This window comes from Ambystoma mexicanum, chromosome 4q (genome assembly GCF_040938575.1).
Source record: "Ambystoma mexicanum isolate Mex_15411 chromosome 4q, UKY_AmexF1_1, whole genome shotgun sequence".
Lineage (NCBI taxonomy): Eukaryota > Metazoa > Chordata > Amphibia > Caudata > Ambystomatidae > Ambystoma > Ambystoma mexicanum.
The window spans coordinates 68269665-68292492 of NC_090928.1; the positions used below are offsets into that span (position 1 = coordinate 68269665).

Consider the following 22828-nt stretch of genomic DNA (forward strand, 5'->3'; position numbering starts at 1 on the left):
GATCGTTTTGAACAGAGAGGTTATTCAAAGAAATGCATTGAAGCAGCACAACAAAAGGTAGCTAAAGTAACCTGGGAGCAGACTCTGATGCCTAAAGAAAGAAGGACAAATACTGAGCACAGGATGATTAATTTCATTACAACATATAGCTCCAATATTGGAGTACTCAAGAAAACGTTAAACAAAAATTGGCATCTTTTACAACTTGATCCTCACCTAACGGAGTATATTGGAGAAAGACCAAAAATAACATATCGTAAGGCTAAAACTTTGAAAATGACCTTGAGCCCTTCTCTTCTACCAGATGTAAAACCTGAACCTAGCAGAACATGGTTGGACCCAAAGACGTCAGGTTTCCGAAAATGTGGTACCTGTACTATGTGTGATTTTGCACATGACATGACGATGGAATTTGTGGACTCAAGAGGGACGAAAATGAAAATCAAAGAAAATATAAATTGTCGTTCAAAATATACAATATATGCAATAATATGTCCATGCAAGATGATCTATATTGGAAGCACGATTAGGAAAACGGGGTTTCGTATAAGAGAACATTTCTCATCCATTGGAAGCCAGGATGCAACATTACCGCTGGCACAACATTGGCAGCTCCAACATCAAATGGAAAACAAAAAAACTCTGAGGTTTATTGGACTGCAGAAGATACGAATGGGGAAAAGAGGTGGAAATATAGAGGAGAAATTAAGACAGATGGAAGCCAGATTGATATGCAAATTTAGATCGATTGAGTTTGGTCTTAATCATGATAATGAGATGGGACATTTCCTCTGATTTGATAATGCTCATACATGTCATGAAATGAAAGGACACTGTTAGGGCATGGTATTTTATTTCTGGTAGCAGGAAACAAATGGATATTGAAATGGATGTTATTTTTTATGGTTTGAAACCTTGATTTTATATGTAAAATGTATAAAAATGATAAACAATTTGATATGCAAAGGTAGTCTGTAATGCCGAGTCCTTTCAATAACATTTATTTGTATCAAGATTAATTGAGAAATAATGTTATGTTAGGGTGGTTAGTGGCTAATCACATTCGACACAAACTGAGTCGGAACACCATTTGGATAATAACAAGAATTTAATTTCTAGGGGCTAACAAAAATTTGTTTCAAATATATATTTCCAAATTGGCCTATAATAAAGGGTAGATGTCCGTTCAGAAATATATTCATTTATTTCAATATGTGAATGGGAGATGGGGAATATGACACACCATCATGATACAAACAATGATTAAGTGAATGGATGATATGTGCATTCTTAACCTTTCCAATATGGCCGCTCTGTAAAACGATGTTAGAAAGAGAAGAAGGAGGATTCGTGTAACTTTGGTGATGCTATACATTGCATGGTGGATCCCCGCGGCGGCTCATTTCTGTTCGAGGCCGACGCGAGGAGACGGATTGTTACTAAGCTGCAGGTAAGCCATCAGGGGTGGGTCCCCGAACGAAAGGGAAAAGAGACGTTTTTGCACGCCCGCAGTCGGGCGATCCAAATACCCATATGGGAGTTTATTCTGACCGGGGGCTTTTTGCTAACGGGGAGACTGTGAAACCAAATAAGACAAACCGAAATTGTTGATAAATTAAGGTGTGGAGTGGCGAGGTAGATGTGATGGACTTTTAAGTGGAAGGTTAGAATTCATGGTCATACGAAAGGTTGAGTTTAACCAAAACCTTTGGAGAATTAATAGATTCGATTTCTGTGTGCGAATAACAATTGGATTGGAAATATTTCTTTCTGCATTATTTTTACTATAGGGATTTACCCGGGACTTATGGAATTAACGGGTAAGAGATCTTTACTGTTCTATGTATTGCGCTCAAATATGAATCTATTACTGTGTGTCGAATGTAGATTTACTGCAACCCATTAGAGGGAACGATACTGTAGACTATAATACATGATAGAATCATTATAGAAATAATACAAATGAGAATTTGTGTTTAATATTGAAACCCTAAATATAAAATGTGGATTTATGTATGAGGAATTATTTTAAACAATATATTTTTTCTGTTTCTCTGTTTGTTATTTTACTTATTATCCATTATTATTTTTTATCTTTTACTGTTCTTTTATCACTTATATTGTTTTGTATTTATTATGATTTGGATGCACATTTTGATTTAATTATTTGTATTGCGATGTATTGCATTTGTGAATTATTTATTATTCATTATTTATTTTTCAAAATACATGTGACTTAATATTGCATAACCCCCTTTTTCTTATCTCTTTTTTTTCTTCTTTTCCTTTTTTTCTTACTTGAACCTTTTTGAATACAAAAATGTTTTGAACATTACATAATAATTGTGCTAATAGAATATGACATGTATCTAATCAAGCCCTGTTTTGTTTTGAGAAAGGCTCTTGAGTAGCCGAAACACGTGTTAACAAGAATTCAAAGGGCAAACAAGAATTCAAAGGGCAAATAAGGAATAAAAAGAAATGTTCTTTTGAAAATATTGAACTAACAAGTGTGGCGCAATTCTTGAGTGGCAGATTATCTATTCCTTTGAAATATGATACCAGCCCTTGAGCCTTTGAGACTATATCTTGCACATGATGACTTTACCTCTCCTATTTGGCTTAACCTAGCATAGGGTGGCACTTGTTGAGCATGTGAGCCTGCACCGTGCATATTATAACAGTGCCTGCACGCAGACGGCTATTTTTTGCTCACATTGACTGAACTTGCATGTGATGCTTTAACCGGCCTGAGATGTCATTAACTGGCCATGTATGGCTGGTTCTGCTTATGAACACAGTACACTTAGTCTACGATGGTGCTGCTGTGTGCCCACTTTGTATATGGTGACTGCACCCCCAAGGCATACCAAAGCAGCACCGTACTTAATATATGGTTAGCAACTAAAATGGCCTTTTGTCAGCTTAAGTACTTTTTTATTTTGTTAATCATACCCGTATTGTTTGTTTTATTTATTTGTTATTTATCTTCTTGGGTTGTCATCAGGGCCGAAAGACATAGGACATCACCTTCTGCGCTCTCATCGGAGCCAAAGATCAACTGATGACTCTTCCTGTAATTTCAGCACTGCCGCTAGTCCTGGTATTTTGGTAAATTGACGTCCCTGATGTGCACGCATTCCAGGGAGCACAGACATCAATCATATTTAATTGAAATACTTTTCATTCACATGTTCATATATTAAATCTCGTGCGTGGTGTTTCTTTGAAAGCAAATTGTAGCTCCTGCTCACTGGTTAATGCTGGATAACCAAGTGCTGCGTTTAGCTCCTGTATATCCAATCTTAATTTCAATCCCGTATCAACCTATGGTTTGCGCCACTACCTCTTATACAAAATCCTAAAAAAAGGGTATTGGTACTTTCTGATGCTTGTTAATCTGCTTAGAATCACATGCTGTGCATATGTTCAGATTGTCTTTTTCCGCCTAGATAACTGGTCGCCCTATAGCAGAGCTCTTCATGAGACATTGTTTATTTTACCGAATTGTCGGTTTAATCCCCGTTAAGCCACTTCGCCCATCAAGGACATCTTCGACGAAGACTACGGGGGAATCGTCTACGGCTGTGGGTTCGGGTGCCTAAGATCCGGCGTTCGAACTTCCACGTGGTCGGGCCTTCTGGCCGGCCTGCACAGTAGGGAGAGTGGGCTCGGGGTTTGCCAAACTACTATGATGTCTTTCCTCTTTTCCACTGCTTTCCTTTTTGGTCTGGTCACCCTTCCCTTCTGCTATGGAAAGGACTCCATTTAGATTCTGCCCTGTGTGTAGGATCAGATATCCGTGGAAAGACGAGCACACGTCGTGTAACGCTTGTTTCCCCCTAGAGCATGACGAAAAGCGGTGTTCGGCGTGTAAACTCCTTAAACCTAAAACCCTTAAGGAGCGCCAGTTGAAGCGGTGGGCCGCGTACGGAATGTCACGCATGGAGCCTCCCTCCCCTGCCGCGACACCAGCCGAAAGTGACGGGGGTACATCGGATGACCAAACGTCCAACGCGGACGTTATAGACCTTGAGGCGGACTATTCTAGAGCTGCCACACCCGTCCCCGACCCTTCCAGGCTCGACTCTGGTCTTGCTACAGGGACCACACCCGGTGACAGGGGCGTACAATTGCACCGCACAAAGCACACAACCCAAGCGCCCTCCTCGACGACTTTGTTGAAGAAGGCAAAAGTGCCAACGGATCTGTCTGATCCAAAGCCTTCCCTGCATCCGCAGCAGCGCATGACGACTGGGCATAACAAACATAACAAGGGCGCTACTCCCCAAACTACACACGCCGAAGTTTCTGAACAAGAAACTTCGACAGTTTCCAAGGTTTCAAAGGCCCGTACAGGCCCGAAAACTATGAGTAGGCCTCTACCCGAGAAGCCATCCACTGGCCCTTCTGGAGCCGCGGAAGACATTTTCACTGCCGACACATCATCGGAGGCGTTGTCTCCCGAAGATTCGGTGACTATCGGTAAGAGCATCAATAGGATTGCTACGGCGGTGGGCCTAGTACCGGTTCTGCCCACAGTTATGGGCCAATCTGCAGAAAAGTTTTCCACAAATTTGGAAGATGATCCCGAAGACTCTTACGAAGAAAGCCAGGTAGCCCGCTCAAGCACCCTGAGGAGATCCTCTCAATGCCTTAGGGCGGAGAACACGGTTCCTACTCAACTAGGCCCATTTGGGTCATCCAAGTGGACCACGGAGCAATTTGAGGGGTGTATGGATCGGCTGGAGCAGTTTTTCAGGGCTTCTGATCAACCTCTGCTGAAAAAAGCTCGGGTAGACCCTAACCCTCAAACACAAGATGCCCAACACCTAGATGTCCAACACCAAGTTGACTATCAAGAAGATGTCCAGATGGACACGTATAGAGACATCTATACAGAAGAAGAGGAGTCTTCTTTTCTGGACAACTATGGGGACGATCAAGGGGGAACGGACAACTGGGAGGACACCCAGCAGGACGATCACAATTCTGATATCGTTTGCCTCAACTCTCCCCCATCCGCCCCGATTCGACAAGCTTCCCCGATGGATGATCAAATGGCTTTCAACAACATGTTGAAGAAAGCAGCGGAATTCTTTAAAATTGCCACGCTTGAAGCCTTGCCCAAACAAGATTTCGCGGAGGACATTATTAATGAAAAGCCTCCTGCAAGCCAGTCTATCCCTCTCTTGAGCTCTGTAAAGAGACGGCTGGCCCCTTCCTTACCCACACCCGCTCACACTAGGGCTGTGAACCCAAGGATCGAAAAACTTTTTCGGCCCTCCCCCACCGATCCGCTTTATATCAAAGGACACGCAATCTCAGACTCGCTGGTGGTGACCAACACCCGCAAGAGAGCAGGGGTTCCCCTTGCCACAGAAGAGTCACCGGCGGACAAGGAGTCCAAAAGGTTGTATTCCTTAGGCAAACGGGTTACGTCGGCGGCGGCCTATACCGTCCGGATTGGCAATAACACAACGTTAATGGCAAGCTACGTCCACGCCCAATGGAACCTACTCCAGGAAGGCCGTCAGGAGGTTCCGGAACCAACCAGAGCCAAGCTTCTCGCCATTGTCTCGGAGGGCAAACTTGCCAATCAGAATGTTGTAAAGAATACCCTGGACACCGCAGAGACAGCAGGCAGGTCTCTCACACAGGGTACTCTCCTAAAGAGGCACTCGTGGCTGCGCACATCGGGCTTCAGGCCTGAGACCCAGGCATCCATTATCAACAAACCCATCGAGGAGGCCAACCTCTTTGGGAAGGCGGTAGACGCGTTGGAGACAGCCAAGAAGGAGCACGAGACTATTAAGTCGCTGCACCAAATTTCCCAAAAACCCTCTTCACAGAGGGGCAGGAATTCTCGGCGGCCCTTTCAAGGACAAGCCTGCGCCGCTCAAAACAATTTCGGCACGGGCAACTTCAACTCAAGTCAACCTGCTGCAAGCCCCACTTACTACCCCCAGAGGGGTCACAAGCGCGGAAAGAATAGAGGCAGAGGCTCCAATTCCAGAGGAGCGTCAACTTCGGGTCAGAAATTACCACCAAGTCCAGGTCCCCTCCCATGTCTCCCCTGTCGGGGGGCGATTAACATCTTTCCTCAAGGCATGGGAGGGGATAACTTCAGACCAGTGGGTCTTAAAGACGGTCGCCCACGGTTACTGCGTGGAATTCGCCCGACCTCCACAGTTCAGACCGCCGAAACATCGACGCCTTTCACCGGAACATCTGCAGATCCTGATCCAAGAGGTGGAAGCGCTGCTGGGAAAGGACGCCATAGAAGCCATCCTGATTCTTCAGGTAAACAAGGGTATCTATTCAGTATACTTCTTTGTACCCAAAAAGGATCTCACCATGCGTCCTGTTTTAGACCTGCGCCCAGCGAACAAGTTCATAAAGCCCCAGAGGTTTTGCATGGTAACACTGCAAGAGGTGATCCCATTGCTAAAACAGGGGGACTTCATGACAACATTGGATATGAAAGATGCATACTTTCATATTTCAATGCTACCAGCGCCCAGAAGATTCCTAAGGTTCATGATTCAGGACAAACACTACCAGTTCAAGGTACTCCCGTTCGGCATAGCCTCAGCGCCAAGGGTGTTTACCAAGGTCCTGGAAGTGGCAGCGGCACACCTGTGCAGACTTTCAGTTCCAGTTTACCCTTACCTCGACGATTGGGTCATCACGGGGGACTCGTTCGACGTTTGTTTTTCGAACACCCAAAAAACAGTAGACCTACTGTTCAGCCTGGGATTTTCTATCAATGAAAAGAAATCCAGCTTAGTCCCAGCCAAGTAAAACAGTTCCTGGGGGCTCTAATTCGTACGGAAGACGGTCTAGTATTCCCTTCCAGGGAGAGGGTTCAGAACAGGCTCTCTCAGGTTCCTCAGTATGTAGCCAGTCGAGAGGTGACGGTACACAAAGCTATGCGTTTGCTAGGGATGATGGCGTCATGCATATACTTGGTTCCCCACGCACGGCTGCGCATGCGTCCCATGCAAGAGTGGCTCAACAGCCAGTGGTGTCAGGCCAGCGGACAATGGGAAGATCTGTTAGTTGTCTCGCCAGCCCTCATTCTCTCTGCAGTGGTGGTCGAGGGAGAACCTCTTGAAGGGGAAAACCTTCACCACCCCTGCAGTGGAAGCCACTCTCACGACAGACGCATCTCTCACGGGGTGGGGGCTCACCTGCTTCAACAGACAGCGCACGGAGTGTGGTCCCCTCAGATAGCGTCCAACCATATAAACGTACTGGAGCTAGCAGTGTTCAAAGCATTGAAAGCCTTTCAGGAGCAACTGCAAGGGAAGACAGTGCTGGTCCTAACCGACAGCACAACAGCAATGTATTACCTGAACAAACAGGGGGGTACTCACTCTCCAGGGCTATCCAAGCTGTCCCAAAACATCTAGATATGGGCTCTCAAACACAAGATGCTCCTGATATCCCAACATGTTCCAGGGGAACTCAATCTGCTGGCAGACGTACTCAGCAGAGATTTTCCTCTGCCAGAAGAGTACGAATGGCGACTGCACGAAGACATTGTCTCCAACGTCTTCGCAGAATGGGGGTTTCCAGAGATTGACCTGTTCGCTACTCAGGAGAACGCCCAATGCCAAGATTACGCCTCCAGGTACCCCCACAACCGATCCAAGGGGAACGGTCTCTGGATAACTTGGTCGCGGAAAGGTGAAGGGAAGGGTGACCAGACCAAAAAGGAAAGCTGTGGAAAAGAGGAAAGACATCATAGCAGTATGGCAAACCCCGAGCCCACTCTCCCTACTGTGTAGGCCGGCCAGAAGGCCCGACCACGTGGAAGTAAGAACGCCAGATCTTAGGCGCTGGAACCCACAGCCATAGACGATTCCCCCGTAGTCTTCATCGAATATGTTCTTGATGGGCGAAGTGGCTTAACGGGGATTAAATCGACAATTCGGTAAGATAAACAATGTCTCATGAAGAGCTCCGCTATAGGGCGACCAGTTATCTGGGCGGAAAAAAACAATCTGAACATATGCACAGCATGTGAATCTAAGCAGATACAATCATCAGAAATGCTTTTACGGTAAGTAATGAATGTCTTCTTCTCGAGCACAGTTAAGAAATATGTATTTATTTTATTCATCTGTTTCTAACGCGCCAACATATGTAAAAATTACATTTTTAGAGTGTAGCAGCTTTTTCAAAGTTAATTTATCCAGCATGAAGGGTGTATTCAATATTAGCTTTCTTTGTTAGTATTCCATGTTTGGCTATAGAAGTGCAGCGATGCATGAATCGGAGTGATCGCTGCATAAGGCAAATATTGAACACTAGTGTGAAAGCCCATGTACATGGGCCAAAGTGCAGGATTTCATTGACAGAGTAGGAGCACTGCATATCCTAAGGCAACAGCTCCCTCTAGCGGTGACAACAGGGGACACTATGCGAATTGGCATTGTCTCCAGCTCTCTTAAGGCAACCGCCTCTAGCGGTGACAAAGGGCAACGAGACTGCATCCGACAAACATACAGGACAAATCTACATCTGGCCTTTTATTTGACTGTTATATAGTCCTCTGTTGTTAACTTGTAGACCTGTACTCTGCTTCTGAGAAGTTCATTATTGAAGTTTAGGTGACTGAATTATCATTAAATCAGGAGTCCATAGTTTATAGTAGGGAGTGATTTCGATTTGTTTACAATAAAAATACATAATCAGATTATCTATTTACTGATAGTGAGTGCGGGCACATTTGCAAGCAAGAAATCGTCCACACCTTCAGCTCTCAGTGATGTATTTAACAGCACTATTGACAATGTATTTGGCTCCGGTCTAACTGAAAGCACTTAATGTAAAAGGCCGCTCGGCGCGCTGGCGATGAAACCACGAGCCGCATCCTGTGTTCACGCGTGTTTCCACTTTCACGTGGTCGAGGCTCGGCGGGAAGAAATGAGATGTCACATTAAGATGCTAACCGATTTCATAACGAGGCCCGATCCTTCTGCCGCAGTTCTAAATCACACGACAACCAACACACAATATGCCTACAAAAATACAATTGCTTGGGTCTCAAAAAGCAATAGCCAAACATATTACACCGTGCAACTAAAACAGTAAAGCAAACGAAAAAGTCCTATTTAGCCGAATCTGCAAACGTGTTTGGATCTCTACGGAAAACAATGGCCCCTGGATCAGGTTATTCGTTTTGGTAATGTTTCCTGCCCTGATTGCACCTACCAGTCCCCTTTTTTTTCTCCATTCCCATTTGATAAGGGGCGGCGCAGTGCAGGGATGTGTGATGCTTGTGATTGATTGGTTAGTGCTTCACATCATTTCTCCATGATCATATTTGACTTAATGGTAGGGTGACCAGATTTCTAAAACGATAAACCGGGACTGCCAACAACTAAAAGTGGGACTACCCCATCGCTACCCACCAATTACCGCCCCTACCCCAAAACGCCACCACAACCACCACCCAACCCTATTTCCAGCCCTTCTCCTTTCAATAAAATGTATATGATCCAATTTGTGTAGTTTTGTCTTTGAATCATGGCATTTTAATTCATAACAGGCGTTTGCTCTAATTGATATAACATGGCTTGCTGTACAATCTTTTCCAAGCAAGTCTTTGTGGTATAGTCAGTAAGTGTTGCGCCTGGTACCTCAAAGGTTGGGGGGTTCGAGCCAACCTTCCGATTTCAAAATTGGGGAATAAAAGTTACGATTTTAATGACCGTAGCCACCCAACACTGCAAACCCCGAACGGGGTTTCTAAAACGCAAAAACCACCGGGACCCCTGGATGGAGGATGATTTCCCCGGACTGTCCCGGGAAAAGCGGTCACCCTACTGAATGGGTCCATAATGCCTGCAACTGTGCTATATCGGACCAATTTACATAACATTACTTGGAAAATCTTTAAAAAAATAAGTGCAAATGGTTTACAACCCAGAGGTTTCTAAGTGCGTAGCCGGAGATCGCACCTGTGTTGCTCTGTGGCGTCTTGCTTCCAAGGCGAGCGTGTTGCCCCTGAGCTATTCTCCCGGCCTTGCTTAATTCCCAGAGGTTTGTAGAAGCCCAGCTGTGTGAGCTAGGAGGTAGGTACATAGACTGGATTTACAGACCGTCGAGGATGCACTTTCTCTAGCTACTAGATCCTCCGAGATGGCCAGGCGACAGTATGCAGAACCACAAGGTGTGCATTTCTGGGGCGCTGTGCATTAGTGTCGGGGGCGCGCACTCAACACTGACTCGTGTATTTTATGCTCCCAGAACCCGCGAGGCGGGATTGCATTTCATCATGACGGTGAGATTTGTAACAAAAGGAAACCAGCATTTCTGTCCCCGGATAGAAATACAAGCCGGACAGCGTCGCTCCATATCTGATGCACAGAAAGGTCATGCCCCTCTGTGCATTCTTCCAAATCAGCAAAGGATGCATGGATGCTCCTCGTGCAGAAAAGCGTCCATTGTTTGTGAATCGTGAGGCACTTTCCTGTGTGTGGACACGACCATCCATGCCCAACTCCCAGCCACATTCAGAGCTGGGATCAGAATGTTCTCATTGCAAATGCACGCATTAAGTTCCACTTTGTACATCACATATAACTTTCCTCACATAAGGGAAGGGGTTATACTTGCTCATTACTTAGTTTGCATGGCAACATGCTTTATTTAAGCGCCCCATACGATATGTGTTGCAGGACATACATCTCATGTATACCCAAATGTCATTTTTTGGACATAAAGCCAGTTTTGTTAGATGATATTGGTTTGATATGTCATATTGTGTCATGTTATGTTTTGGTGTACACTTTCACAATGATGCCATTTGTTGCAGATGGCCTCATGAACACAACTCTCAGGTGAGGTTCAAGGGTTCTATTTGATTTCCAACAAGCTCAGTGGCCTTCCCTTTCTTTCTAATCTAGGGATAGGCAATCCCACCCTAAACAGACTTCCCTTGACCTTGGATTGATGCTAGTGATAGGTGAACCCTACTATCCAAAAGATATCCAGCTTCATGTGATGGCCTAAACGCGCAATGCCTTATCTAACTATCCTCTCTCAGGGAACACCATAGGGTTCCTCTCCAACAACTTTCCCCAACGTATGATTGATGGCTTGTGCCTTCCAGAAACACAAATCTTCACTCTCTATAGTAATTCTGCATTCTGATATTACTCTCCCTATCTCTCTCTGTCGCTGCCCCTTTCTCTTTGCGCAGGTCTGCCATGGATCAATAATGCCCGGCAACTACAATCAGGCTCCCATTTCATGTTGTTGTCCAAAGCTACAATGTGATAGTTCCTGCTGAGAAGTCACTCTTGTCTCTGTTACCGATATACATCGGTTGAGGGATGATAATCCGTTTCCAATGATAGGTCTGCGGCTATCATACAGATGTGTCTTGCTGCCATGGAGAATGGGGGGCAGTATTCGGCACCCGAGCATGTTCATTCTTTCAGGCCATGCAGCGGTTCTCTGTGATTAATCCGCCGATTCGGGTGCGCTGACAATAGGAGTTCCTGGCTCTGGTGGGCTGCTCTCTCTCTCCAGTCCACCTTTGAGGCAGCTTGTTCTTGTAGTTCTCTAGAAAAGACAGAGGAGACAGACTGAGCAACATTGGAACAGAGAGGTATGGGGTGAACAGGAGTGGTACCACAGTCAATTGCACAGGCACACAAGGAACGGATCGGGACTGGGGCCTTCCCAACTGCCACCTTCCCCCTCTGGGGTAGGAATGGCTATGGTTTCCACCCTAGTAGGCATCTCACCCCAGGTTGAGAGGAATCCCCACCCCTACCTTGAAGAAGATGGTATGCTCCAATAAATAATATATGTAAATCTACACAGTTCATGAAAATGACCATTGCGCTCAAAGTTTAAAATTGATAAGCATTCTCTACCCCCCTGCTGAAACTATGAACCTCCTCAGACACAGTTTTAGCAGAACGAGGCCAATGCAGGCCACTTTGAGAAGGCTAGACAAGACTGGATTAAGTTGAATCCTGCATAAACTTCCTTCCTTTCTCTTCATTTTCTCTCTTTTTATTTCTATCTTCTTTTCGTTTTCATGGTTTTATTCTATTAGTTTATTTGATGTTTCTCCTTTTTCATACACCCTTTCTTCTTTTCCATCTATCCTCCTTACCTTAATTTGTTCATTTTTATCTTTCCATATTTCAATTTCTTTCTTTCTTGTTCCATTTTCACCTTTCGATCTGTGCGAATCATATATATCCTTCTTTGCTTCATTCCATCTTTCTTTCTTTCTTCATTTTTCATTTGTTCCATCCTTCTGTTTCTTTCCATTATTCTTGCCTGCATGCGAACGTTGCCTTTACTTTTTTCATGTCAGCCCTTTTTTGTTTTTCTTTCCTTCTTCATTACGTCTTTCTTTCGCACTTTTTTTTCCTTCCGAAATTCTTTATTTGTAATTTCTTGTTTCTTCCATATTTTCTTCATTCCCATATTTCATTTTCTGCTTTCTTTTTTCTAAAATTCATTCTTTCCTTCTCACCTTCACCCTTCCTTCCTCCTGTCATTCCTTTCATTCTATCAACTAACAATTATTTTTCTTTATTTCCTGTCTCCCACCTATACATTTTTTCCTTTCTTCCTCACTTTCTTTCCTTAATTCAACCCTTCCGTTTATTTTTTCTTTTTTTTCTTTTAATTCTTTTAATTCTTTAATCAGATAAATGAGACTAGCAACATTGCATTCACCTGTTTCCAGTTGTTATCATGAGGGTATTTATTTGATGGATAATGCATTAGGAAAGCTGACAAACTGAAGTGGATTATTTGCTGATCTAGTGTCAGAAAGTTGCTGTCCCTAATGTTATGACCTGAGTAAACATTTGTCAGCAATTCCTGTGACTGGTAGAAACGTATTAGCACTCTTCCAACCTGGAATACACTGAAGGGCTAATGTTAAAGGTATTTATATAGTGCACCGTCACCAACAGAGTTGGTCTGCAGGCGCTCGGCCGGATCTGTAAATAAAATGGTGGGGGGTGGGTTAGTGGGTGAAGAGGGCATAGGAATGTGAGAGGTGGTGTACTGTTGGCAGCCTCAGTTTGGTTTTCACTGTGCGCTGAGCTTGGGTGTGCATATAGGATCGTGCTGTTGTTGCGAACTATGTGTTCATTGTTTGTTGTGGTGAAGTCTGTGCCGTTTGCTGTGAGAGAGGTGGGTTATTGTGTGAATTAAGTAGGGGTATACCTCTGATTTGTACCCCTCCCCGGAAGTCTTCCAAGGATGGCAACCTTCTCCATATTGCCACTCTCAACCCTCGCTCAGCTGTCAAATACTCCTCTGACATCTGCCACCTCCTTGAAGAACTTGACCTCAATGTCCTGAGTCTCACTGAGACATGGTTCATGGCTAGCTCTGTCACAAGCTTTGACACTCTCCTCCCTGACGGCTGCAAGATCCTCTCCATGCCCAGGTTGAATCGTTCCGGAGGGGGGAGTAGCCCTGATCTTCCTTGATTGGATTCCTGCCTCTGTCATTCCTACGCAGGCCTTCTCCTTTTTCAAATGCCTGGTCTACAGGCTCTCTCTCTCACTCCTAGCCATTCCTTCACTGTGGCTATCATCTACCGGCCACCTTGTCAGATCTCCTCCTTCCTCTCTGAGTGGGCGGACCTCTCCTCTTCCCTCCTGGTCTCGACCACTCAACTCCTCCTTCTTGGAGACCTTAACATCCACCTGGATGCTACCTGTACTTCCTCTGGACTCTTTTGCGACCTTGTGACTCTCTCTCACACTCTATTCTCCCCTCTGGCCTGACTCACTCTGCAGGGCACACTCTGGATGTTCTGATCTCTACAGATTTCCCCCTTTCTATCCCTCTCACCACTCCTCTCTCCTGGAGTGATCACTTTCTCCTTTCCTCCAAGCTCACGCTCTACACCCCTCAAGCCAAGCCAACACCAGCACTGCCATCTATCTTCTCGGTTATCCGACCCATGAAGCGTGTGTCAGTTGAGGCTTTCACTGCCACTTTCTCACCCCCCTCTCCTCCTTCGGCGTACTCACACCCTGACACAGCCCTTTCTCCGCTCCACTCTGCTATCTGTGATACTCTTGATGTTCTTGCCCCTGTCATGAGGATCCGCTTGAAGCCCAAAGCTAAGTGCAACTCCTGGTTACGCCTCAGACCTTGTCACCAGTAAACACAAATGCAAGGTGCCTGAGAGATAATGGCGTGCTTCCTGTGCATCCTCTGACAAACTGGTCTGCCACCTGCTCCAAAGGCAATACCGGCTCTCTGTCTGCACCAAGAAGAGAGCCATCATCAAAACTGGTTTCTCTGTGGCATCCAACAACTCAGCTGATCGATTTTTAAAATCTGCAAGGAGCTGGCCAATCCTGCTGCAGTCTCTAACTCTCCTGTCCCCTCCAGGCCATCTGCACAGCACTGGCTTCTCATTTCATCTCTAAAAACTCAGGACATCCTGTCCTCTCTCTCTTCCTCTCCTTCTCCTCCCTCTACTCCCCTCTCTTCCTCTGGCCCTTGTGTGGCCACCTCTCCTCCCCTCTTCTCCTACTTTCCCCTGTTCTCCCCTAATGAGGTTTCTAGAGAAGTCTGATCTATGAAAGTCTCGTCAAAACAGGTACTCCCCTGTTCCTCTAAAACTATCAAGGACCACATTGGCACCCTGGATCCTGCTCTGGCTGACTTCTGCAACCACTCCTTCACCACTAGAGTCTTCCCTTCCACCCCCCTGAAGCACTCCCTTGTGCACCCTCTTCTTATGAAACCTTCAGCTGACCCCTCCTGCCCTGTTAACTACCGCCCAATCTTCATTGCTCTTTTCCTGGGCAAACTCCTTAAAAAGCTGGCCATCTCCCAGCTTAATTTTCACACTGAATTGGTTTGTTGCCTCCATGACCATCAGTCTGGCTTCAGAGCTGCCAGAAACTGCTCTCCTGAAGATCTGTGAAGACCTGCTCTTCAACCTTGACTCCAAAACCCCATGTGTCCTCATCTTACTTGATCTCTCTTCTGCCTTTGACACCGTCAACCATGCCATCCTGCTCAACCATCTCAGTGATAATCTGGGTCTCACCGATCGGGCCTGGCTTGGTTGACCTCTTTCCTCTCTGATCGACCCTCCTAGGTCCAACTTGGATCCTTCCTCTCCTCTATCTCTACCTGTGGTGTTTCCTAGGGGTCTAACCTGCCTCCTTGGCTGTTCAACCAATACCTGTCACTTCTTGCCCACTGCATTGCCGCTTTCTCCCCCTATTTTCAATGCTATGAGGACTGTAGTATAATTTATTGTGTCTCGGAGTACAGTGCCACTGAATGTGATAACATTATTGACAGCAATAATGTGGCACATATAGCCAGCCCTATGTGCTAGCATAACATATGGGTATGCAAATGGAGACAGGCTGCAGGTTTAAAAGTACACCAGAATATTTTTATTTTCTCTTTTTCTCTTACTTGAAATGCCTCCTTCACGGGAGACTACATTAGCTGTCTAATTGACTGACTTAATTAACAAATACTAATACTAGTACTAACTCAATAACATTATAATGTAATCTCTATGTGGAAAAGAGGCAGAAAGACATGCTCTGAGATTCATTTTAAACGTGCATTTGGATTTTTTCTTTTTCTCTCTGTTCACTGTGTTTGCAGGAAGCAAGATCTGCATGCCAGGAAATGAGTTTAGCTACAGTTTCTTACTGTAAAAATTGAGCTATTGTGGAAGGAAGGATGATACGGTTTTTGTAATTTGATTGGTGCAGTCTCTGCAGTGATTCCACGTAAGCATAGGGGGATGAGACAGAGGCTTGCTGGAAGAGTCTGACAGAAAAAAGTTCAGTTTGCTTTTTGCTGAGCTGCTGACACGGACCATTAGAGATTGGGCTGTGAAGAGGCATTCCTAGTCTCACTTAGCACCGGCTTGAGAACTGCAGATGAACTGCATGTTCTCGCTGTACTCTTCAAACTTCAAGATTACAAGGACAACCCTGGGCCCATTCCTCGGAGGCGAGTGAAGGGAGGTCGTGTGTGGGAGAGCTACAGAGAGCTGGTAATTATCCAAGTGAATTGAGGTTGTGTGCTGTACGGATGACCTTCTTTAAATATCAGGCAGGGAGAGTAGCAATAGGGAATCCCCTGTGTTTAATTGCCACTTCGTAATGTTGCAAAGTGAATATTGTTCTATCGCTGTAATTTTTCCTTCTTATTGTTACAAATAATGAGGAGTGAATTTCGTTTTATTGCTGCATTTGTTTTCTCTTCTGTTTGTTAGATAAGGTGGCAGCAAGAAGAATAAGGTATTATTTTCAAATGCAACTTTTTATAATACAAATGTTATGGAACGAACCGTGTAGAGTGTTTTTGCTTTTGTCTTTTCTTGGTGCATTTAGGATAATATTTCGGGAGAGGGGGAAGATTTTTTTTTCGGTAATACATCTGTCATGTTTTCCATGCAGATGGAATAATAGCACTAGCAATTATAAATAGCTGTGTGCATGTTTCCACTCAGTGTGTGGTGTCTGAGTGGAATTTAATACAATAGACATTGCTGGGCGTACATGAACCAGCAAAGAGGCCTATGGAAACATAGTTCACTAATGTATATAAATTAGTGATAATACCACAGGTTATTGAGAATGCTATATGTGAAGCTGTGGTGTTTCTGAATGTAAGTCCGAGGCCTCTATAGATCACAAGAACAGTCTAGGAAAAAGAAGAGTTTTGTGTATATTGGGGCCACAAATAAAACAGAAAAATTATGCTCACCAAAATACCACCAACAATAATGTATACCACTAACTGATCCCATATAATGTAATAAGGAATGGTCACTAAAAGGAAATAAGGCCAAACCCAATCTAAATGCAAGGAGTAGTCATCGCCAAATTACCATTATTTTTGGCGGTAAGAAAATACCGCCAGACCCCAAATCTACACAGAATATCCAACAGACGACACTCAGCACCTTTTCTCCTTCTCTCATCTCTGACTGTCTGCTATCCAGGAGTAGTATGCCGCCAACAATTTCTACCTTAATGCCAGTAAGACTGAGATTCTCCTCCTCGGCACACCAGCTGCACCTCCTCAGAGGTATTTTTCCTTTCCTCTTCTTCTCCCAGAAGCTCACTGTCTACAGAGCTCTGGTCCTCTCTAGGCTTGACTACAGAAACAGCCTCTTTCTAATTCTGCCTGCTTCTACTCTCCGCCCTCTGCAACTCATCCAGAATAGGGCTGCAAGACTTGTCTTTGGCCTCAAGCCCAGGGATCGTATCTCTCCAGGACTGAAATCTCTGCACTGGCTCCCAGTGGCTGTAAGGATTAACTTCAAAACCCTCTGCATTGTCCACAATGCCTTCTGGGGCCTGGGGCCTCAATACCTCCAACTCTCTCTTCCTAAATATCTTCCTTCTCGAGCTCTTCGCTCATCCGCCTCCAACTCCCTGAGGGTCAGTCACTTGTCCAAGCAACAAGTTGTTGGTACATCTCTTTCTTCTGCTAGGGCCTTCCTGTGGAGCAGCCTCCTTTCCTTCCTGAAACTTGAGGAGAACCATCTCCGGTTCCGGAAGCCCCTCAAGACCTTCCTCTTTGCTTCTGCTTTCTCTCCTCCTCTCCCCTGATGAACTCCTGACTGAAACTGGACTGGTCACCTGGCTATCCTCTGATTTCTGGCCCAGGTCACCTCCCTGCAAGCTGCACATCTGCACTGCCTCCAGGGCAACCCCTGCACTTACGGGCTGTTTCTGTATCCCTACAGTCCCCCCCAGCTCTTGACGCTTGATGTCTACACTTATCCCTGCACTTGCCACAAGCTGGCCTCACTTTTACCTATTGTTTTTATTTATTTTATTTATTCTTTACTGTTGATCCTATGTATTGCACTGCCCCCTACCCCCACACTTTCCTTTTCCCACTCCCCTGCACTTGCGCGAGCTCAATATCACCTGGCCTAGTAAGATCGTTGTCTTTGTCTTCCCTCTGTTCCCCCTCCCTTGCCTCATCGCGCCTTGAAACACTTATGTATAGGCACGTTATAAATGCCATATCATATCATAATCAAGTCCATTATCGACACATTGTAACCACAGTCATTGTTTCTCGCTGTTGTAGAAAACATTCTTCAATGATCAGTTAAGTCTAATATTGGTTATTTGGAACACGAGCCATAGCATCAAGTGAGGGAATGTTATACATGTCACCACAGAGCAGTCTTTTGGTGGGCTCATTTTTGGGCTAGTCAATATTTTTTTGCAAGTCTATTTATTAGTTTTGGCTATTAGGTGGCGCTGAAAGCGCTACCTTTAAAGCCGAAACTATTGTCATTAACATAAGAGCTTAAAATAGGGGGTTTGAATGCAAATTTGTAATGCTTTTCAATGCAGACGATATATGAGGATGGATTTATGTAGTTTGGCTATGGGTCCCACCCATTCCTGCAATTGCTAAGTAAAATCTATAGCATTTCCCTCCCATTTCCACCCAGCTCCACCCACAACACACCTCATTTTGCACTCTTAGGCTGCAAATGCATTGTTTGGTGAATATGTCAGTCCTTTTTACTTCCAAAATGGCGGCTGCCATCTGTTAATGTTATTTAAAAGTAATTTGACTTGATTGATGCTTTAAAATATATTTACTGCACCTTTCAAGTTATGTTATACATTTTAAAGTATTGTTTATTAAAAATAAACAGGGTACTGTAATAGTTTTGTATGAGTTTAAAATGGCAGTGAAAATGTACATCTAGTGATTTATGGGGGATTGGTCAGTGTTTATGATGTAAAGAGCGCCTAATTGGCTGTGCAGTTAGTATTATGATAGGTTGTGTAGTGTGTGTTTGTTTGTTGAAGTAAGCCATTTTGTTTCTGGTAGGCCATAGTGTAAAGCTATGTGTTTTGTTTGCATTTGGTAATTTTTTGTTTTGTTGTTAATTTGTGTTGGTGGCTTTAAGCCACTGCCGATATTGAATTTCTTTTTGTTAATGTTAGAAATATGTGCCGGCGGCAGATTAATGTTGTTAAGGTGCTGCCTGGCACCTATTTGTAATGTTAGTGAAACAAATTGAATGTCGTCGGCGGCTTGGCTTTCCCTATGCCGCCGCCGACGACTTTCACTTTGTTTTACTAACATTGCAAATATGTCCCTGCAGTGGATTAAGGCTGTTAACCTGGCCCGGGACCTATTTGTAATGTTATTTAAAGTCGTCAGCTGTTAAAATACCCCCACACAATGATTCCCACCTCAAGATTCACTTTAGGAATCAATCCATCCATTCAATGTGGATAGGGAGCATGCCTTGTCAGTGGATAAAACAGTTCAATTTGTGTGCAGAATTGAAACAAAATGCACTTAGATCTACATCTCCTGTTTTCCTTTGTTTGTTTTAGTTTCCATGTGCATGGTATCGACACTGAACGGTCAGGTGCAAAGTAAAGTGTATACCTGACAGGGATATTTTCAGAACCCTGGCAGCATTATCTGCCCGATGGAAAGTCATATTTAAATTTGGAGCATTGTTATGTGAAGGAGTACTTTAGCCACTTTTGCGGTCTATTGGCATTTTTGGACATGCAGGCAAATGGGTGGGGTTTTCTTCATCCGAGCAGAGGGAGCAGAGCAAGATTCGTTTACTGATTTTGATGTACTGATGTATTGATTTTATGTTGATGCATACATTATTGTGTTTTGGTAAGGGCTTTTGAGATCTGTGTATCAAGGATAGATTGCAGGTGTAGGTATCCTATTCAGTTTATTATGAATGAGGTCTGCCCTTATGGCTAGGTTGTGTCCCAAGTTGCTGGAGAAGCTCTACACCTCAACCCAGTGGTTGAGTTGTAGAGTTAGGATCATGTTAGTAGTTTATGCTGAAAATGACAGTATTTGCTTGTGTTCACCTGCATTGTGCTGAATTGTGTAAGTGTCTTGTAAATGTCAGTGATATTAGGTTGAATATTGAATTGTGTGAAAGTTAGTTTGGGTAGAATCAACCAAGAAGCTACATATAGAAACTGACAAAAAGGCATGACATGACATAAAACCATGATTTCTGTAATGATTTGCTCATAACAAATAGACACAAGATAAGTTAATGGAGCTTTGCCATTCTTGCTTGTTGTGGAACTAGATACAAAATTCCCTGCCCATGCTTAAGCTTTTGATAATGTGCTTGGCTATGTGAAAGCGTATTTACTCTTTCATGGGATTCACAGTCACAGCATTGGTAGTTCATTGGAATGTCTGCTAACCTGTCAAGTTCAGATTTTTGTGTAGGCATGGAAAAAGCACTTGCCAAGCACTGTCTTATGATGGTACCAGGTGCAAAATGGTGTGAGTGCCTGGGTATATAATAGCAGTGCCTGGCAACTTCCTAATACTCATACAAATGCCAAAACAGTTGGCTTGGCCAATGCTTGTTTTTTCCAAGGTGCGACTAATGATTTACTCCATGTCTTAAAATAGAAAGAAATAATAATAAAAGGTCCCCTTTAAGCAGGTTGAATAAAGAAGGTTGGTTGTGCCTTAAACCTCTGCTTTTAGCGTTGATATACCATGTTTTCTTTATCTCAGATTACACCCTGAAGGAGGCCCAGATAAAACAGGACTACGAATACTTTGATGAAACTGTTATCGACGAAATAAGGAAAAAGTTAAAAGACAGAACATTCCATACCAAATCTAATTTAAAGAAAACGAAAGGTAAGCTGATCGAGATTACTGCAAGTATAGCATTTAAGACAAGGAAAAATGGTGCTCACACCAAGGGCTATGTGGTGTGCCCCAAGGCTCATGCCTCTCCCCCACCCTCTACAACATCTTCACACGACCCCTCTTCCTCATCCTCGACGCTATGGGTATCTCTTACACTAACTACGCAGACGATACCCAGATCCTCCTCACCCTCACCGGCAACTATGACACTGACTCTTTGACCCTTAACAATCTCTACAACAACATCCAAGCCTGGATGGCAGACAATGGACTATGCCTCAACTCTGACAAGACTGAACTCCTACTGGTAGGTTCCCCCGACACGCTAAAAAATCTTGACTCCCAATTCAGTCAATTCACCATCGACACCATCAAAATACCTGTCTCAGACTCAGTCAAAACTCTTGGAGTTTATTTGGACTCCAACCTATCCATGGACAGACAAGTCAACGCAATTGCCTCCTCAGCTGCATATCACGCTAAACTTATCAACGCAGTTAGGCCTTTTCTCTCCAGAGAGAACTGCACAAACATAGCCATCACCGGCTCCAGGCTAGACTATTGCAATGTACTATTTCTAGGAACATCAAAAAAAAACCTTGAGAGGCTACAAGTCATCCAGAATAGTGCTCTCCGTGCAGCCCAAGGCATTGCTAAAAGAGACCACATCTCGGAGGCCAGAAAACTGGCCCACTGGCTCCAATAAAAGAGAGAATCGTGTTCAAAGCGCTGACACTGACACACAAGTGCATCCATCTCACTGCTCCCGACTACCTCTCACAAAGAATCCACCCCGTCGCCTCTACAAGACCAACCAGATCACCCTATACCAACATGCTCTGTGTGCCACGAGTAAAAAGAGCTAGAGCGGGTGGATCCAGCTTCCCATATCTCGCACCTACTCACTGGAATGCCTTACCTCCCACCACCTGAAGTGAGGCCTCCCTCCTCGCTTTCCGCAAAGCAATGAAAACCATCCTCTTCTCATAAGGTCCTTCGTAGCGGCATGAATACCAACAATAGGACCCACTGCTTAATCTGTATTGACCAATCAAATAAGCTGTAATGATACCTATGTCTGTGTTTGTATGCAATGTGCCATTTACTGCTACCACGTCTGTACCTCTGTAACTAAGCTCATGCAAGTAACAGCGCCTCAATGCCCTTGGGCTGCTTGCGCGCTATATAAATATAAATAAATAAATAAATAAGGGCCATTCTGGCTTCAACACAGCACTTTGCAAACTAAGCCACAGGCTTTTCTTGAGCTTAATGTAGCAGGGTTACAAAGCATATTATGGACCAAGGTTTCTTCCTCATCATTTCTCCACTATTAATTCAAGCCCAGAAGGGAAGAGGTGAGTGTGTGGCAAAGTCACATTGCAGGTCCCTCACTGGAGATTCAGACAGTCTTTGGGATCCACGGATGCACACTCCTTTACTGGGTGGATTAGGCAAACCCATTTAGTAGACCCTTGCGTTCCCCAGATAGCATTAGTAATCATGAATGATGATTCTCCACAGGTTTCAGGCAGTAGAAAGGAGCCCCTTTCAATCCACCCATTCTCCCACCTTTGTTGGATTTGCCACCTGTAACCATTATAGTGAAACTAAAAGTAGAAGTGCTGCTCCTCCTGCTGGATAGCACTGCATCACTGGTAGGGAAAGCACCATCTACCGTCAGGCAGGCTTGTGCTGGGAAACATAGTTCCCCTTGACCTAGCCGACCAGTGGCAAACTTCCTCAGAGACACCAAGGAGATCCGAATCAGCATCGCAGAGCCGCGAGGTTTGAGCTTCGACCTCAAAATGGCAGAACAGACTTTTCTGTCCTCAGCTGGTGTTACACACTTCCCAATTCACATTTTTTACCAACCTGCAGGTAACCATCACTCACAAAGATGAACTTAATTAAAACTGTAAAAATGCTTGACTATTAGCCGTTTTGGGGAGGGGGATAGCATATTGCATAGAATGAGAGCAGAGAATAGTTTATTTGGAATGTTAATGCGCAATTAGATCAATCAGGAGTACTGTAAAAGAGCCCAGGGCTGGCCATTTAGTGGCCAGAACAGGTTACAGACCAGACGCTATAGAGAGGAGAGAAAGAAACTAAGATGAGGGCCTTGATA

General features: G+C 44.4%; 1 protein-coding gene across 1 annotated transcript in view; it reads left to right on the plus strand.

Annotated features, from left to right (window-relative positions):
• The window catches only part of THEMIS (thymocyte selection associated), a 557215-nt gene that overhangs the window by 497389 nt on the left and 36998 nt on the right, over positions 1–22828 (plus strand). The window contains exon 6 of the mRNA XM_069607495.1: positions 20557–20685. Coding sequence (XP_069463596.1) covers positions 20557–20685 — 129 coding nt within the window. The remainder of the gene's footprint in view (positions 1–20556; positions 20686–22828) is intronic.